Source organism: Ursus maritimus, unplaced genomic scaffold (genome assembly GCF_017311325.1).
Source record: "Ursus maritimus isolate PB19 unplaced genomic scaffold, ASM1731132v1 scaffold_12, whole genome shotgun sequence".
Classification (NCBI taxonomy): domain Eukaryota; kingdom Metazoa; phylum Chordata; class Mammalia; order Carnivora; family Ursidae; genus Ursus; species Ursus maritimus.
In genome coordinates, this window is record NW_024423564.1 from 19218058 (window position 1) to 19237664 (window position 19607).

At 33.9% G+C, this 19607-nt stretch overlaps 1 protein-coding gene across 4 annotated transcripts in view; it reads left to right on the forward strand.

The window, feature by feature from the left end:
• Window positions 1-19607, forward strand: part of COL11A1 (collagen type XI alpha 1 chain) — a 188222-nt gene that overhangs the window by 160515 nt on the left and 8100 nt on the right. For all 4 annotated transcript variants that reach the window (XM_008697640.2, XM_008697642.2, XM_008697639.2 and 1 more), the window contains 10 exons: window positions 188-241; window positions 6031-6084; window positions 6199-6306; window positions 6763-6816; window positions 13790-13843; window positions 14747-14854; window positions 15352-15405; window positions 15512-15547; window positions 15647-15700; window positions 17167-17416. In XM_008697640.2, coding sequence (XP_008695862.1) covers window positions 188-241; window positions 6031-6084; window positions 6199-6306; window positions 6763-6816; window positions 13790-13843; window positions 14747-14854; window positions 15352-15405; window positions 15512-15547; window positions 15647-15700; window positions 17167-17416 — 826 coding nt within the window. The remainder of the gene's footprint in view (window positions 1-187; window positions 242-6030; window positions 6085-6198; window positions 6307-6762; window positions 6817-13789; window positions 13844-14746; window positions 14855-15351; window positions 15406-15511; window positions 15548-15646; window positions 15701-17166; window positions 17417-19607) is intronic.

The following is a 19607-nucleotide window of genomic DNA, read 5'->3' on the forward strand; positions in this document are numbered from 1 at the left end:
AATTTATCAGCTCTAATAATAGGTATCTAGAGAAAATCTAGGTACCTGAAACAGAGATGAGATTATCCAGGAAAGGTAGATGTGGGGAGGTGAAGAAAGAAGTTTGATTTCAGTCCAGATGTCGGAAAATGCTGTGAGCCGTAAAACAATGCTCAATTGCTTAAAAAGGTATTTTTCACATTTATAGGGTCCTCCTGGCCCATCTGGTGAGGCTGGCCCACCAGGTCCTCCTGGAAAAAGAGTAAGTTTTTAAAATTCTTTATTTGAAACATCCACTCCTTATCTACTGTGTATATAAACTTATGTAATATTCTTACACTGTAGGCAGCACATTACAATGATGCCGAAAGATATAAGTCGTGGAGAGCAGGGTAATTTCTTAACATTTGTCAAAATTCTTATTAAAATAGAACGCACTTCGACAGATTTAATCTGTCACAATGAGAAGTAGTTTCCCACTTCTCTGTGCTAAGGTCTCCCCTCTGTACAAAAGGAGGCTGTTCTAAAGGACTGCTGGAACCCCGAACTTCAGTTCTCGGTGTGCTACAGGGAGATGAGATGCCAAAGTCTAGCAGTAGCTACAAACACGGTAAAAACCTGAATGCAAGTATCAATAGAAAGAGCTCAGGAATCAGTCCGCACGTAATGTTAGCTTGCTTTATCTTGCCAAGCTTCTCTGATTTGGAAACATGGCTGGATTTTAACAAAAGATGACAGGAAAAAAGAAATAAATAGATCTTGTTCAAAATAGTGGCTCCAGTAGATCCTAAGAGATTTACTTGAACTGTCTTTTTCTTACAATTGTACTATTTTCATAATAAAACCTTTTGTTGACCTGCCCCTTGCAGCACTTATATCAACGTACATTGTTCCCCTGCAATAGTCTGTTTTAGTCTATTTTCCATCCTCCCTGCAAACAAAATACATTTCTTAGGTTCATTCCCCTTTCAGTAATCCAAAGGCCCAGAGCACCTGCGATCATTGTTGTTTTCTAATGGTAGCTTTGTTTTAGGGGGATTTTCCTACTACACATCCTCATGTACATATTGTATGAACAGATTTTCATTTTGTCCCTCAGCAATATAAATTCGAGTCAGTATTTACAAACATTTGTCTTTGCCAGAAATAAATGTAGTCTATATTAAACATCTTCTCTGAATATGATTTTCTCTTCACTGACCAAGTGCTTTTTGCCTTCCTCCTTCCCCCTTCTTCTTATATCCTAACAACATTCTAGATAAGATTCTTATTATTTTGTTTTATTTTTGCTGTTGTTGTTGTTGGCAGCCCCAAAGCATGGTCTTGGTAGAAAAAAATGTATTACAAAACAACCATTGGGCTGTTATTCTTAGAAAGTAATTACAAAGTGTAACATGATTTTTGAGATCTCTTGCCTATTTTTGCCTGCAGTCTGAATGCCATTAAAACTTTCTAGATGGATGAGTAAATGATAATAAACCTTCCTAATAGAATATTGATCAGAATGTTGCGAGTGGCAGTGATACTGAGAAACAAGATTCTAACTGTTATTGAGCAAGTAGGAAAATTAAGTTGTCATTTGTAGTACAAGTACATTCTGTCATGTGTTTGTAATACTGGAGAATAAATGTACATGTCCTTAAGGCACTAGAAGCTTGTGCAGTTTGTGTCAATAAACCATGGAGTTTTAACCTCACCTTATCGTTACAGCTATTTGAGACCAAGAGCTAGTTCCATGCTCTTTTATTGAAAAAACTCCTAGAGGTCACTAAAATAATTTAAACATTATAAAATGCACAAAATTTACCTGTTAAATGGAATTTTAAAGACTCCAGCTCATATTGTCAGAAGAAAGTTCACAACAAAAAATTAAGATAATTGGTATTATTAATTGGTAGAAATACAGAGAATAATATATATATATATATATATACCATATAATGTATATATATTCTTATTATATATGTGCATATATTCTTATTATATATTCTTTCCATCCTTAATGCTTTTATGCATGAATGTGAATGGTCAAAAGATAAAGTGTTAGAAGGAAATATCCCTCCCACATTTACACACTGAGATTCAGATCAGAGATTAGATTCTTAGGAAAGCCTTCCCTACTGTCAAATTAGAACATTGTGCCTATTTTATACGCTTGCTTCACCTTTGCATATTTAATGTACTGTCTTTGTTAATTATGATGTCTATCTTCACATCTAAACTTCATGAACTCCTTAGGATTTCACAGGTTTTTTATCTTTGTTTTTATTTTTGTTTTGTATTTTCCATGTGCAGCACATTTCTGGCACATAAGGACAATTTAAATGATTTTTTTACATGAATGGAAGAATAGATAAATTATGGAATAATATTGTAAAATACGAATAGTGGAGAGAGGTTTGTGCCATGTATTTTATATGAAGCTTATTTCTCATGGTGAAAAAAATCCTGTGTAACAGTGGCTACTGGTAGAGAATTAACTGGGGCCTGTTTTATTGTCTCATGTTTTAGGAGGCATTTTGCAATCAGAACACTCATTAGTTTATGAAATTACAGCAAGTATTTTGCTAGATTAAGTCCTTGACCATCTGTTTATGCAGATATATGAGAAATAAATGACCAAGACAAGTATTTGTCCGTACGCATTATTTATTTTTCTTATTCTCCTAGAAAAAGTGTGTTTATCTGTTTTCATCCCAGTCTTTCTTAAAAAAGAATCTGTGCCATCTGGAAAAAAATATAAGAAATAGGGATGCCTGGTGGCTCAGTCGGTTGTGTCTGCTTTCAGCTCAGGTCATGATCCCGGGGTCCTGGGACTAAGTCCTGCATCCAAGTCCCGAATCGCTCCCCCTCTGCCTGCCACTTCCCCTGCTTGTGTTCTCTCTCTCTGACAAATAAATAAATAAAATCTTAAAAAAAAAAAAAAAAGAAAGAAAGAAAGAAGAAAGAAAGAAAGAAAGAAAGAAAAATGAAAATGGGAAAAAAGGGATAAAGAACAGAGAAAATCCATTTAATATGGATTTCCACCATGACATATATCAGGCATTCATTCAAAGAGGGAAGAAATTCTTTGGGGATGGAGAAACTCTATTTGAATCACAATTTTGTGTTTGTGTTGTAGTTTACTGGTGTTTAAATTCTCTAGGCTCTTCAAACTCAGATTTTCTTTTCTCCCTTGCAGTAAAAGCAATATTTTTGTTACATTTTTAGACAGCTGATGACTTGCTTTTTTAAAAGGCTAGATCCTTATAAATCTTCTATTCTATAATGCTCATGTGTGTAAATGTAATCTTTTGAGAAGACTCCATACCTTGATCCCACTAGTTTAAGGAAAAACCTTCATAGAACAAGGAAAAGCCTATTGTTCAGCTGAATCTCATAATTTCTATTTCCAAAATCATAGTCATTATGGTTGTTTAGGTTTGCATATGTTAATATTTTAAACATCACACCAAAATAATTTTTGACAACATTTTAACACTAGGAATTATTTGAAGTTGATGCTTGTATACAGAAATCCTCTTGCATAAATAGCATGAAATTAAAAAGAAGTGCTTAAATTTTAAACACATATTCCTGTTAACATAATGCTGCTGCCTCAAGAGACTGCTTCAAAATTTGTACATTTCTTCCTTTGGATTGAGGTGCACTATGTGCCTAATCCCATATGACGTTATGGTGATGATATTGAGAAAATAATGACCAATGCTATATTCATTGATTCTTTCTGAGATAACTGAGTTCGCAGAATGCCCTGAGTTTGATGAGGTGCTTGATACTCATTTCAAACGTGGATTTAAAAGACCATGTGAAAGACTAGCATGTGCTCATCATTAGCATATTAATATGGCATCTGAAAGAGAGAAAGTCATCCTTCTGCCTAACCTTATTTTCACCAATTAACACCATCTCCACTACTCTCCCCAACCTCCAACCTCAATCTCGGTTGCTGATTTTGAGTACAATTCATTGCAACAATTGAAGTAAACAGATGGAAAGCAGGAGAGTCTGGGGAAAAATGAATGTAATTTCTTAGAGATCATGGAGTTTCTTTTTTAGACTGTCTGTACTTATGTTCGAACTTTTGCAGAAAATTTCAACATTAGATTGAATCTTAATGCTTGTTAAGTAATAATAAAAATTCAGTTGATTAGTGGACAAAAATATTTTGTAATAAAATTGTAAATTTTATGTGTTTTAGAATAAATTATTGCAAATGTATATTTGGGTACTTCTAGAGGCCAAAAGCATTTTTATTGTATTCTTTTTGGGCTGTCAAACCAAATGCTTTGCTTTTGTTGATTTGAAATGTACTAAGAAATGGTGTAAGTGATGATCCAATGTAATTAATAGAGGCAAAACTGAAATATAATGGGAATTACATCTACTATTAAGCTTGAAAAATTGGTGATTTCTTTGATACCTTGACTGTTATATTCTTATTATAAATGATTCTTTTCTCATCATTTTGTTACAAGATTGAGAAATGTCATGTTTTATATTTCACAGATGACTATGTAAATATAAGAAGAAAATATGAATATCAGATTTCAAAATCTGATTATATATTTCAGGATCATAGTATACCTTATTGTTTAGCCGACTCAAAATTTTCCAGTTAAAACAAGTAGTTTCAAACATGGAATTTATATTTTTCAGGTATTATAAACAGCATGTATGGAAAAAGTAGTTTGTTGACATGGTGTCTGCAACCATATTTTGAGAATCTATTTTGTTTGACCTGACTCTTAGGTTGCCGACATGGTGAAAAGTATAGGTAAAATACTTTAATGTACAAAAAAAAAAAAATCTAATAATCTTAGTAAGGATAGTAACAATAGCCAATGTTTGCGCAGTGTGCTTTTATGTCCCAGGTGCTTATATGCCATTTACATTTCTCAACTCATTGAGTTCTTATCATGACTCTGGGAAATAGCTCTTATTCGTCTCCACATTTTGCAGAGAAGTAAACTGAAGCTCTTCCATAGTGTATAACTTTCTAAAGATCACAAAGGTAATTAGTGGCGGAGCCAGGTTTAAAGCCAGGCAGCCTGAGTCCGGACCTTGTGCTCTAAAGCACCAAATTCCATATCTGTATTTGATACCACTCTACTGGAAGGCTTGAAAGATACTTTTACATGTGTTATCTCATTTAAATTTAACAACAATTCTATAGGAAGAGGATTTTTATTGGTAATATTTTATGGATGAAAGAACTGAAGTTCAGGAATACTAATAAGTTGCTAAAAGTCACAAAGCTAATAAAAAAAGAACTAAAGAGAATTGGGGTTGGCAGATATCTTACAAAGACACGTATATAGTCGAGGAGCAATATTACAAACAGCTTTAAACAGATTAATAATTAGCATCTCTCCATAGCAATCTATGTGGCTATGTAAAAGTTAGGCAAACACCAGAATATTCTCTTAAGCTTCTGGATGGCATATGGAGTGTGAAGATTTTTTTTTTTCTTGCTCTTGCCTAATATTAGATTTTAAAAAGTGATAACTGTTTTTATGTCACTTACATTGCATAGTTCCGGAAAATGAAAATAAAATTTCTGCTGACAGTCAAGATTTTAAACGTTGTGCTGCCCTAGTTTGAACGTGATTCTGTAAGAATGCGTAACATATGGATGTTCTAAGATTGAGAAAGGAGCCAATCTTAAAACACGTTTAAGGATGGAAGTGAAATCTGATACATTCAATTAATTCCAAATCATACAACATAATAAATGACACCTGAGTATTTAACACACTAAGGGTGACTAAGTCATCAGCATTTCTTAAAAAATTTATCTTTACCATTTCCTTACATTGATACGACATGGTTATCTGTCAATCTGTGCTTTGTTTATTTTTAATATTCTAACTGAAAGTTTTTATATAAAAGGGTTTTGATTTTTCTCATTGTGTTTTAAACTAAATAGCTGTAGACAGCCACAATTTATTAGAATCTGTTACAAATTAGACTGGAGTATTTGCGAATAAGTCCTCAGTTACTTTACTTTTATATGCAGTATGTATTTTAAGTGCAATTTTCTGTCTATAGGGTCCTCCCGGAGCTGCAGGGTCAGAGGGAAGACAAGGTGAAAAAGGTGCTAAGGTAAAATATATAATGTTTGAGCGGCTTATGCATAAATTAAACAAAATCTATTTAATAACATAAGAAATACATTTTCTGATCATTAACGTGTTCACACGTTTTATTTTCTAACAGGGAGAAGCAGGTGCCGAAGGTCCTCCTGGAAAAACGGGCCCAGTTGGTCCTCAGGGACCTGCCGGAAAGCCTGGTCCAGAGGGTCTTCGGGGCATCCCTGGCCCGGTGGTGAGCATCTCTGCTAAAAGATGCCATTTTGAAAATGTTTTATTTCCCCCCCCAAAAAATTATGAATGAAAATGTTTATGTCAACATTATTTCATAAGGTATCATATGGGTGTTTTATGGGAATTCAGTAAATATTATGTAATAACTAAAGCCAGCTACTCTTCAAATATTTAAATATGTCATTTATTTAATAAGTTCAATGTGAAATTCCAACATAAAGAGGCAGAAGAAGAACCTAAACCCTAAGAACTCAAAGAGGTACAGTTTTTATACATGCATCCATAGAGACATACACAGTGTAAAAAGATTCAAAATTGTTTGTAACATTCGTAGATGTTCTCCATGTGATGAAATTCATGATGTGTTTTCTTGCTTGCTTTTTGGATTTCCAAAATTGAAATTAAAAAAGTGTACGCTTTTGTTAATAAAAAAATCAATTATGTTTATTTTCCGTAGGGGGAGCAAGGTCTCCCCGGAGCTGCAGGCCAAGATGGGCCTCCTGGCCCTATGGTGAGTATGATCTTTTCTATTACTTAGAAAGGGAGAAATCCAGAAACAAAATTGTTTATAAGCTAGAAATTCTGAAGTTTTATATTATAAATTAGATTATATTTTGTAGACCTAAAAAGGGGAAAGTAATCCTAACTGATAGGTTATTTGGAAAATATGCCACTTGATCAGATCTTTCCTTTCTTATGTCCTTTGGATAAGAAAAAATATTTCCACTCTGAATAAAATGCCACTAATGGTCCAGCCAGTTCTTTTCCAAATGTGGACAGTTCCCCCAAATGCATGCAATTACACTTAGTTTCCTGGCACTTCATTTAAAAGAATGACATTGGCAGAGGCGTACAGTGATTCCTTCACCAAATAAATTGTTCTCTTCATGAGTCATACAGACTGAAAGATAAAACATTAACCTCCATTAGTGAAGAAAGGCGTAATTATTACAGCTGAAGCTTGGTAACTGCCATAAACCCTATATGCAAACATGCTTGAGATATGCAACAGAGTATTTAGCTGACCAGCGTACTGTTCGTAGATGGGAGTTTATTATAGGTGCCAAGATGATCCTCGCTACAGAATTTAGGCAGAAGTGAGAATCCAAGTCTTGCCTTTAAAATCATTGTTTTCTGGGGGTGCCTGGCTGGCTCAGTCAGTTAAGCGTCTGCTTTCGGCTCAGGTCCTGATCCCAGGGTCCTGGGATAGAGCCCCACATTGGGCTCCCTGCTCAGCGGGGAGCCTGCTTCTCCCTCTCCTTCCGCCAGCTGCTACCTCTGCTTGTGCTCTGTCTAGTAAATAAATAAAATATTTAATTAAAAAATCATTATTTTCTGGGTGACAGATTCTATTTTATGGTAGAGGCATTTGAAATTCATTGTCCAAAAATAGTTGCATGTAAAGGGATTAATCAAAATAGCTAATAATACATACAGCATTATACAAGTGTGATGCATGTTGGTTCAAATAGCCAAATGCTTCTGTACAGCAATTTACATTTTACAAAAATACCTCTTAGCATGAATATATTAGTTACCTCAGAAATACATACTCAGAAAGCCATCGAAACTGGGATTTAAAATCTTAATTATTGAGGAAGAATTTTGGCCATTCCTCTTAATAAAACTGCCACAAGATATACCAAATATTTTGTGTTACAGAGATTTTTTTTTTGACTTTCACTGAAAAGTTAAAGATCATTTATTTTAGTATCAGGATAAGAGTTATCAAATTTTGAGTGACCTCAAGCAGGAGATGGTCAAATCTGCACAGGACCCCATTTGCACAGGAACAGGGACCTGGCTGAAACAGAGTGGGCTCCATGTCTGCGCCACTATTGAGGGAATATTCTCCTTAGATATGGTAAACTCCTAACTGTAGAGTCAGAGCCTGGAAAAAAAAAAATTGCCTTAATGTCACCTTAAAATTTGCCAGAGATTTTTTTCTTGTTATTTCAGATTTTCCAATAAGTATTCTGACCTTTCTCCAGATGAAATAAAAAACATCATGCTGGAGATTTCCTTCAGATAATATTAAAAATAAAACCATCAGACATACCACCTGACTCCAGCTTGTAAAAGTTTATATTTTTGACTTAGGTAAATGTGAGTTTACAGAGCAAGGGACAGAACAACTCAAACCCTTTCAGGCAGAATGAAGTGAAAAGCACCAGAATTTAGCAGTGTGCGTGCCATGCCTTTCTCTGGCTCCTTGTTTTTATCAGAGAGCACTTAGAACATGAATAGATTGCAGCTTTTCATACCATCAATTAGTTTGATGATATCTAATTTTAATGAAAATGCTGGTTGGTTCTCAAGAAGTGAGGCTAGTCAGAGAAACCATCTTCAGGATGCTTTTTATGGCAATTTAATGAGCTTTTCAACTCGGCTAAGAAAAATTTATTTTCGTAGGCAATTTTGATCATGGTTATTGGTTCAGGTCATTGACTCTCAAGCCAAGCTGCCTAGTTTCAAAAACAAACACTACCACTTACGTGCTAGATGACTTTAGGAAAGCTATTTATTTATTCATTTTTTAAGCTTTAGGTTCCTCATCTGTAAAATTAGAATATCAATAGCATCTATCTCATGGGATATTGTGAAGTTTAAATGAATTAAATGGGGATATTAATATCTTCTACCCCATGGGGTTCTTACGTTAATTAAATAAGTTATATGTAAAACACTTAGACCATTAATTGGCACTAGAAGCCCAAAATTAAGAATTATTAATTGAATGAAATGATGTTTTGAAAACAAAACAATTTCATATTCTTAGTGAAAAGTAACTAAATTTGGGGTGCCTGGCTGGCTCAGTCCATATAGCATGAGACTGTTGATCTTGGGGCCCTGAGTTCAGGCCCCACGTTGAGAGTAGAGTTTACTTAAAAAAAAAAGTAACTAAATTTGACCTCATTCATGCATATGTACCGTCAATAAACTTGTTTGAAAGACACTGCCAATGAAAAGGACCAACAAATAAATTATGCTGACTTACAGCAGTTGGAGTGTAAAGTAGGTAAGTACTTTAATAGAATCAAGCAGAGATTGCTCAATATATTCAGAGTCAGACTGTTAAAAAGCCATTTCCTCTGGGGACCTTTCCCTCATCAGAAGTATGGTGAGATTATTAAAGAAGGAAAAGAGAGGCTTAAATGTGTATGGAAGGCTTAAAAATGTGGGAGATAAAAATAAGAGGTTTCAAAAGTCACACAAACTTGAATTTGTCTCTAACATTAATCCATAAGAAATTCGTCTGAATAGTCTCTCCATAATGTGCTTTTCCTCATTATAATTATAAATATATTCACACCCACATCCAAGTTTACACATGCTTCAGAAGCCTGTTTAGCAGTACATTTCTGCAGCTACCTGTTGGGTCTCCTTTCCCCTTCTAGAAGCTGCCTGAAACTTCCTGCCCTACGGTCCACTAGTCAGATAAAAACCACAGCATTCCCCTTTCCCCAAGTTTTAAATACAATGTAGCTGTTCAGTAAATTCAACTCTGTTTTCATCATTCCAGATAGGCAGCTACCTAATTAGACAATTGCACTCTATCTAACAGAGCATTTAGCAGTATGGGTGCCATTTTTCTCTTTTTGTTTTATTGGAGAGTATTTATACACTTGCTTATATACTTACTTTACTTATAAAGATATTTTATAAGTATTTTATATACAATTTTATATTAACCTTTGGAGTGGAAATTCTTTGGGGTGAGAGTGAAACAGATCTTTTAAAACTTTTAAAATGATATGTGTTTGGTGCTTGCCCACTCTGTAATCAGCTCCACTAGAGTTTAGATATGGTACAATATTTATTTTTCTCTTTAAAAGTTAGACATTTCTCATGGTAAAAATTAAACTTCTATAAATGCATGAATTTTATGTACATATATATTTAGAATCACCATATGGAACTGAGGATAGATTAAATAGTACATATGAGAGCTAACTGAAAGCTAAGGACAACGATGAGATTATATAAAGGAGAATAAAAGGATTTTTTTTTTTAAGTTGAATCAAATTTTTGAGTAGTCAACGAGAAAAAGGGATGAAAAATTACCATAATATAATCATACATGCTTTTCACATACTGATAAATAAAATATCTGATAGCATTATTTTTTAAACCATAAGTGCCTGAAAAATGGTAAGATAGCTTACTGAATTGCAGTTTCGTTTTTTTTATGCTACCTTGGAACTCTCTGTAGACAGGGTTGAGATGTGTAGCATTCCACAATGATTCACGAGGTTTAAATAACAAAGCATTTGCTTTTCACCAAATTAAACATTATTTCACGATATTACATTCTAAATAAAGTGCGGGATCTACAGTTTCTTTAAACTTCAATACTCTAGAGTTTTGAGATGCATATAAAGGCAAATATTCTGTAAAGCATAATACTGCAGGGGAAAATGTTTGTGTATTCTAGACACTTAAGAATGTATCATCCCTGTTTTCCTTTTCACTTATTACTTATGAATTATGTATTTCCCTAGGGTTTTTCAATTTACAATATCCTAAATAGGAAAGAGAAAATATGTACTTGGAATAACATTTTTATATGCAGAATTGATATTTTTGATATGTTCCAAGTTCAGAGGGTTATTTATAACTGCTATCAATATCATAACTTTACCAATTTCTATTTCCACCTGATGAAAATGATAAGAAACTGATTTTGCTTGGTAAGTTCGTCCTCAGATAATGTTTTCAAGTTTATAAGAAATTATTAGCTTAGAGGAATTAATCCTCATTTCCTCTAACTCTTTTATGTACATTTATAGAAATGATTTAAAATGCATTATAAACACAATGTCTAGTATATTTCTCGTTAAGCCTGAGTAATTAGAATTCCAGTATTTCTTCTCCTTCTTCCCCCTCCTCCTTTTCTTCTTCCTCCTCTTCTCCTATTCCTTTTCCCTCTTCTTCTCCTTCTTCTTTGCCATTTTAGCTTATACTATTAGAATGTGGTGAGAAGGCTGAATGATAACTGTTTGTAACTTTTAAAAAATGCTATACTTTACTGTTTATACAGTACTTTGGTAGGTCTGGTTTTTCTTTCATTATTACAATACTGTGACACAGTTATTACTATTAAAGTATCTTCATAAATGAAGCTCAGAGATGATAAGTAATAGATCCAAGATCACCCAACTAATGTGTCATTAGATTTGAGACTCTGAATGAAGCAGTGAATACAATATTGATGTCCAGGAAGAACATCTCTTTCAGTTCTCCCACTTAGAGCAAAATTTCTGTAAATTATATCATATGCCTAAAAGAATTTGAATGTGAAATGAGAAATGAAGAAAGAAAAAAATCTGGCCTATACATAGTTTTGTATTTTCACTCTGGAGGGTGTATTTACTTTTAATTGACATATGTCAGATTTAACCAACATTCTTAAAAGATTTCTGCTACTGGTATAAGTATATGGTTCTTTCATGCAGTTACATTTTTATTATAACCATTTTTTTCATGCTTTTTTATGCCACCTTCTTCTAACATATAGGGTCTTTGGCATTTATCCTGACGGTGACATGGTTTCAAGAAATTATTTGTGTTTTCATTACTCATTGATATTATTCCTTTTAAAATATGCTGTTGGGCAACCTTATTTTCCTAATGGTTCATCATGCATTTCTGATAAAATCAGAAAATAGTAGATGCGAAATATATTCCCTTAATTTAAAAATTATTAAACTAGTAGAACTAAATAGGTAATGCTTTTATTTTAACATAAATGAGATAGATCTTTTATGCGTTCTGATTTGTAGATCTTAAAAAAAAAGAATATTATTAGGCACATTCACATTTAAAATTGCACATATTTTCTATGAAAATAATTTGTATCTATTTTTAATGGAATGATGTAGGGAAATTGTCCACTTTTATATCAATATACTTACAGAATTTCAAATTCATTCATGAATTAAAACAAATATACGTATATGTAATATTAGTCCAAAATGCTATTGTTACACAGTACTAATGGTACGAACCCTGTTCTTACTTTCCTGGATGATCAGGAATTCAGTTTAAGGTGTAGATGTGAGAAATTAAAGAGCGCACTCATCTATTCAATCTCACGAGACAGGAATTATAACCCTCAATTCATAGATGAGAAAACTGAAGCTCTTTTTGGTTAGCTAATTTAAATTGCTAATAAGAGAGGCTGGCTTCTGTCCCAAGTCTATCCTATTCTGAGCCCATACTTTTTATATTACATCATACTACTTGGATCAGATCCATGGCGCTTAATATGTTAAATTCACAAAAATGATGGACTGGGACTTCACGTGCTCTTTCACATGGAAGATTCTAAGTGGGTAGAAAGGAAAAAAATTGTTCGTGGTAGTCTTGAAGAAGATACAATAGAGAACACTCATGGTATATATAGTTTGGTAAAAGTTAAAACAATTTGCTTTCTAAGTGCCATGTTAAAAGTCGTTACTGAAACTATAATTCTAAAATTTAATTCAATATAAATAATTCAAACTCATAGAGAAACTGTTGAAATATTTTGCTTTGTTTTTCTGGCTGCCTTAATATTGCAGGTAGTAGTGACCTACATTTTGTAGCAGTATCTTGGCTCTTATTTCATCAATCACGTCCTTACCAACCATCTTTTAGTGTCAGTTACACTTCTTCTGACAAAATCGCTTGCCTGCAGTTTAGTTTGTCATTAATTTCAGAGCAAAGGTCATATTTTATATTGCTTTCAATATGGAATACACTGACTTTTATATAAAAAGGTTTGTTAAAAAGTCATCAATATGAATAATTCCATGGGTAGGGGTCAGGACTAAGAGTTAGTTGTTGAAGTCATGCCACGATTTTTATAAAAAATATAATTCAGCATAAACGGGTAAATGTCTTATCCTTGGACCATAAAAAAAGGTTAAATTAGCAAAATAGAGATGATTATATGAAAAAGCTAATTGTTTTATTATTAAATTTATAAATCATCTAGATAAAAGATTCTTCAAGAGTAATAGTTAAAAATACTGTCGGGAGTTTGCTTAGGAAAAGTGGTTATCAAAGGTCACTTGACTGTCAAAAATTTATTGAGGTGTTTTTTTTTAATTTTACATGAAATATTGTAATGTATTTGAGCTTAGCACCAAAATATTTGCTTAATTTGATGTATAATTTAGAAATCCCTTCTCCTAAAATTAGTGTATTTAAAAATTTATCCTTCTTTTTCTTTTTAAAAGACCACATAAACCATGTCTTATTTCTAATTTCATATTTCTGTGGTCAAATATATCAATATTATGCTCTATAATTATTGTTAAATATTAAGCCATGGAGTTTTAAACAAGCAAAATTATTCAGAATCCTGAAAAATACACATTAATCATCATTAATTATTTTTGAACTGTCATATTACCAAAACCAAACTTGTCCAGTGGATAGTAATATGATTCTCTAACTCATACCTACTCTATGTATGTTTATTATTTCTCATTATTTAGGGACCTCCTGGCTTACCTGGTCTCAAAGGTGACCCTGGCTCCAAGGGTGAGAAGGTGAGAATAAAAGCACATATTATTACAATTTTGACATCCTAATAGCAGACACAGTAATTTTGCAGATTGAAATCACTCAAAAGGAAATCTCAAAGAATATCTTTGTCCTTCTAACCAAGGAAAAAGCTGTCAATCTTCTGCTTCCCAGATGAATTTAGAAAAGAGAAAATATACAAAGTCATAGTGAAAAATGTATCAGAACTCAGTGTTATATTTTTTCAATGTCCCCTTCAAGGAACCATATGGAGAAAGCATATGGTTATACTAAAATAACCCTTCAGAAAATAAACAGATGGAATAACAAAATGCCCATTTTTATGTTTTTAAACATGAAAATAAAAAATTTAAACTAGAATACCTTTGAAATAGTAATTTGATCTTCCAGAATGTATGCTGAGTTGCAACAAATAATTAAAGAAAATAAGCCTTTTTAGAATGCCATTAATGTTTTTTGGATTATTTTCAAATCTTCAAATGTCTCTTAAAGACAGCAGAGTCTCTGAAGAGTAGAAATCATTTCATATAAAATATGATGCTTATTAAAGTAATGACTTTTCAGTTGTTTATTTCATCAATATTACATATGGTCATTATTGGCCTCTTAGTTGAGGGAATTCCTTTTAAGTAAATGGAACACTGAAGATGATATTTTTAGAAAGCATTTTGTTCCCTAATACTCCTCCCCACCAATAAAAGTCTCAGTTAATGTAAGCAGTAAATGACCCTGTTAGGTAAGAGAAAAGCAGGTTCTTAATCCTGTATATCCTTCAGAAAGGGTTAAAGTTTAATCAATTTTTTTACTTTTATGTTTCATAAATTTAGTGTGCAATTATTTTATGACTATAATTTAATAGATGGTTGTAATTTACATATTGTTAAATTTATTTTTTCTGCCTTCTAAAGGGACATCCTGGTTTAATTGGCCTGATTGGTCCTCCAGGAGAACAAGGTGAAAAGGGTGACAGAGGACTCCCTGGAACTCAAGGATCTCCCGGAGCAAAGGGGGATGGAGTGAGTAAAGATATAAATTATTCTCCTACTCCTTTCTGGTCGTACGTACACACACACACACACACACACACACACCTGTGCACATTCCATTAAACATGACCAAGGAGGTGATTTACAGCATCTTTAATCTCTTTAAGTCAATGATGTTTTCAAAAAGAAATTTACTTAACCTTAAAGTAATAAATTAAAAATATGACAAGTTAGAAATCATAAAAATTACCGTTCAGTAGTTAATTGCACAAAAATTTATCAAATCGCCAAAACATACAAATCATTATTCTGAAGGCTGCTTTATATCTATAAAGATATAGACGTTGAAGCAAATGGGGAAAAAAATACAGATTATCTTGCAAAAGTTATGTCTTAGATTTATAATGGAAAGTTTTAGGTTATCCTTACGTATTTTGTATAATCAAAAGTTTGCAGTGTGTGTTGTTATGCAAAACATGGCATAAAATAGCTGAGGAAAACTCTAATTCGGCTGATTGTCTCTATAGGGAATTCCAGGCCCTGCTGGTCCCATAGGTCCACCTGGTCCTCCAGGCTTACCAGTAAGTGAAAGACAAAAGAATTTTATAAAGTTAACTTATAAATATACCGAAGAGTCATGCATTCTCCAGATTTTTATCTGCACTTTTGCCTTTGCCTTTTTCCTAGGGTCCTCAAGGTCCAAAGGGCACCAAAGGCTCTGCTGTAAGTACTTTCGCCTTTGGATTTTCATTTTTCAGGGAAGCCCACTCAAATGCCTTGCTCTCGATTTATCTTGTTCCTTTTTTTTTTTCCCCCAAACAGGGACCTGCTGGCCAGAAGGGTGACAGTGGTCTTCCAGGGCCTCCTGGGCCTCCGGTAAGTGCAGAATAATAAGACTGATGTGCTGGCAGTTAGCATCCTGAGACTGCCAGTGATTTCTCTGAATTTATAAGGAGGATTAAAAATAAAAAAGACATTCTGTCAAAGTGCTGATTTTTCTAGGAAATAGCAACTATATTAATTACAAAATCTGGTCCTCATGCCAAGATTTTTCTTTTAATTGAATATGAAGATCCATTGACTATATATTATGATAGTCTTGCTTTTATTTGTTTTTCAAGAAAATTACATACTTTATGTCACATTTTTATGAAAGCAATTGATTGTATGCTACAAAGATACATATATGTCTGACTACACTAGGAATAAAGACAAAAGTTTAGATGCTTGACATTTGTTTTCCTACTGTATCTAATGCTCATCATAAAAGCAATAATAATTTGTAACATTTATTAATGCTGACATTTTCCAGGCTTCACATAACTACTAAGTGACAGATCCAGTTTGCTAAGGCTGCCATATCAGGCACCACAACAAGCTGGCTTAAATAATAGAAATGTATTGTCTGACAGTTCTAGAAGCCACAAGCTCTAGATCAGACTATGGGGAGCACTGGTTCCTTCTGAAGACTGTGGAACTGAAGGTCTGTTCCATGGCCCTCTCCTTGGCTCATAGATGACTGTCTTCTCCTATCTTTTCCCATCATCTTCTATGTGTGTCTCTGCACCCAAATTTCCTCTTTTTTATAAGGATACCGGTCATATTGGAATAGGATCCACCCTAATGCCCTTACCTTTACTTAACTAATTATATCTACAGCGACCCCATTTCAAAATGAGGTCTTATTCTAAAGGTACTGGCGCTTAGGACTTCTACATATGGATTTTTGTGGGATACAATCCATGCCAATATGGATTTAACTATTCAGTATAGTTCTACTCTTGCCACATATGCAAATTCAAGTCTGGCTGCATTTTTTAAGTTTTCTTAATTGATGCAGTTTTAAGTTATATTTGAAATAAGTTAATGTGTATTTTTAAAAGTTTAATGTTTCATAATATAAATTAGTATCAAGCATAAGAGAGAACTCACTGAGTAGCATAAGAACCCTAAAATGGCGTTTTAATCTTCAGAGACCAAAATCTAGTTGTGGAGACAGGACACGTAATGAGGAAGGACTAATCAATAAGTAAGAAGGTAACATACGTATGTCCACACAAATCTGTGCTACGTTACTTATATAGAAAAAGGTCCAGAAGTCATCTAATTTGTGTGTCTACCTCAGTATCCCTACTAGATTCTTTTTAAAAGAACTTACAAATTTTACACATTGATATTTATGTATGTATATATAGCAGCAATTAGTGAAAACATTGAAGATAGGAAAAACATTGAAAAGCTAAACCAACTGTAATTTCTTATAACAATGACAAAACCAGTAATAAATTATGCAGAATATTTTACCTTCAGAAGCAATTACATGCACATAATCTCTTTCACAGGGTCCACCTGGTGAAGTCATTCAGCCTTTACCAATCCTATCACCCAAGAAAACAAGAAGACATGCAGAAAACATGCAAGCAGATGCAGGTGATAATATTCTTGATTACTCGGATGGAATGGAGGAAATATTTGGTTCCCTCAATTCCCTGAAACAAGACATCGAGCATATGAAGTTTCCAATGGGCACTCAGACAAACCCAGCCCGGACTTGCAAAGACTTGCAGCTCAGCCACCCTGACTTCCCAGATGGTATGTGACTAGTACCGGACACAGCAGGTGTACCGAGCCTCTGAGTTATGACGGTGCAGTATCAGCTTGTTAATTCTAGTTAAATGTGTAATATAGAATCTAAATAAAACTAAAGCAAATGATTATTCATTCCGATCTTGTAAACAGAGAAAGTCATTTACGCTGTGCAATCAAGATCTGCTTCAGAGAATCCTTGGCTGTTACATAAGATTTCATTAAATTCTGACAAGATTATTTTTGGATGATTACAGACAACATAAATGCATTTTCCCTGTGCTAACTATCAGAGAATGGGCTTTATGTGTGCACGTATGTGCACATTAGTACATAATTATTTATATCCTATAAACTTATTTTATATTGATAGGAGTAAAGTTAACATGGTTAATGGCACAACTGAATCATATTTGGCCTATTAGTTTAGCAAGTGAACAGAATATCTAAGAATTAGGATATTTGGGGGCAAAAATTATTTCATTGATCCACAAATGATCGGAACTGTGAACAATTTATTTGTAATAATAATCAGGATAATTTATTATACCTACCATTAAACCTTTACATACCCATCCTGAGAAGGCAACAGTTTCAAGCATCCTGAGTTCGTTAATAAACTCACATAATTACTAAACTAACAAGGGGCAGATCTTTATGTGATCTTAAATCTCCCACTTTATGTGGAAATATTTTGTCACTCTTTTTACAGTTGGGACAACAGTATTTTGCACTGTCAATCATATAAGAATGCTGTAACTGAGATCTAAATAACTCAGTACAGAGAGAACAGTTCAACGTGATTCAGAAACAACCACCACTATAGAGGAAGAATTTCATAAAATCTTCTTATCTTAATCAGGCATAACCTGTTAAAACTAAAACACAGGTAGCTAGGGGTGCCTGGGTGGCACAGCGGTTAGGCGTCTGCCTTCGGCTCAGGGCGTGATCCCGGCGTTATGGGATCGAGCCCCACATCAGGCTCCTCCGCTGGGAGCTTGCTTCTTCCTCTCCCACTCCCCATGCTTGTGTTCCCTCTCTCGCTGGCTGTCTCTATCTCTGCCAAATAAATAAATAAAATCTTTAAAAAAAGAAAAAAAAAAAAAACCACAGGTAGCTAATCAGGGCTCCATACAGACTGATATCCAAGGTCTTCAAATTTATAATATGTGTATTTGAAAAAGATATGTTTAGTTCAGTTGTACTGAGTTATAAAACATGATTAATGTTTTATATGATTAATTAGAACCCGAGCAGTATATGATTAATTAGAACCTGAGCAGTCAAGAAAAATTTTTGTAGATTTTGGAAATGGAAAGTTCACTGTGGGCTACGGTTCCCTGTGGTTTCTAATAGTAACTGGCATTATTAATTCTTCAATGTGTTAATTAATTGCAATTAAATATTAATTAATTAATTAATTAATTTAGCAGTGCCAGGCGCTGTTCTTCAGACAGAGATTTATAGATACGCAGAAGGAATAATGCCCTTGAGCTACTATTATCAAACAATACAGACAGCAAAATCATAAGTATTAATAATAGCATATTATGACAGATACTGTGGAAAAAATGAGTATTTAGGTAAGTAAGAGATGATTCGATTTTGGACGAATAGGATGTTAATATTTAAGGAGGTGACATTTAAGCTGAAACCTTTAAAGAGGTAGCCAATCATGCAAAGAATCAAAAGGGCATTCTGGGCAGAGGGTATGGGTCTTTTGAAAGCTTCGAAGAAGACAAGGTCTTGGTGTCTTCAAGGAACCCAAAGGTCTCTGTGGCTAAACAATAGTGAACGAAGTGGAAAATGACTTGAAATAATTTGGAAGAAAGCAAGGTAGAATCGAAGGAAGCTGGTTAAGGAGCTGTTGGATTAATCTAGGCAAGAAACTGTGGTGACTTGATTTACGGATCTGACAGTAAAAATAGGAGATGAATAAATTAGAGATAAATTGTCCATGGTATCCACAGTATACTGAATTTATTGAACAAAGGTGCCTTAGTAATTCAGTTATTATGTTATTTGAAGAAAAAATTTTTTTTAAAGATTTTATTTATCTATTTGACAGAGATAGAGACAGCCAGCGAGAGAGGGAACACAAGCAGGGGGAGTGGGAGAGGAAGAAGCAGGCTCCCAGCGGAGGAGCCCGATGTGGGGCTCGATCCCAGATCGCCGGGATCACGCCCTGAGCCGAAGG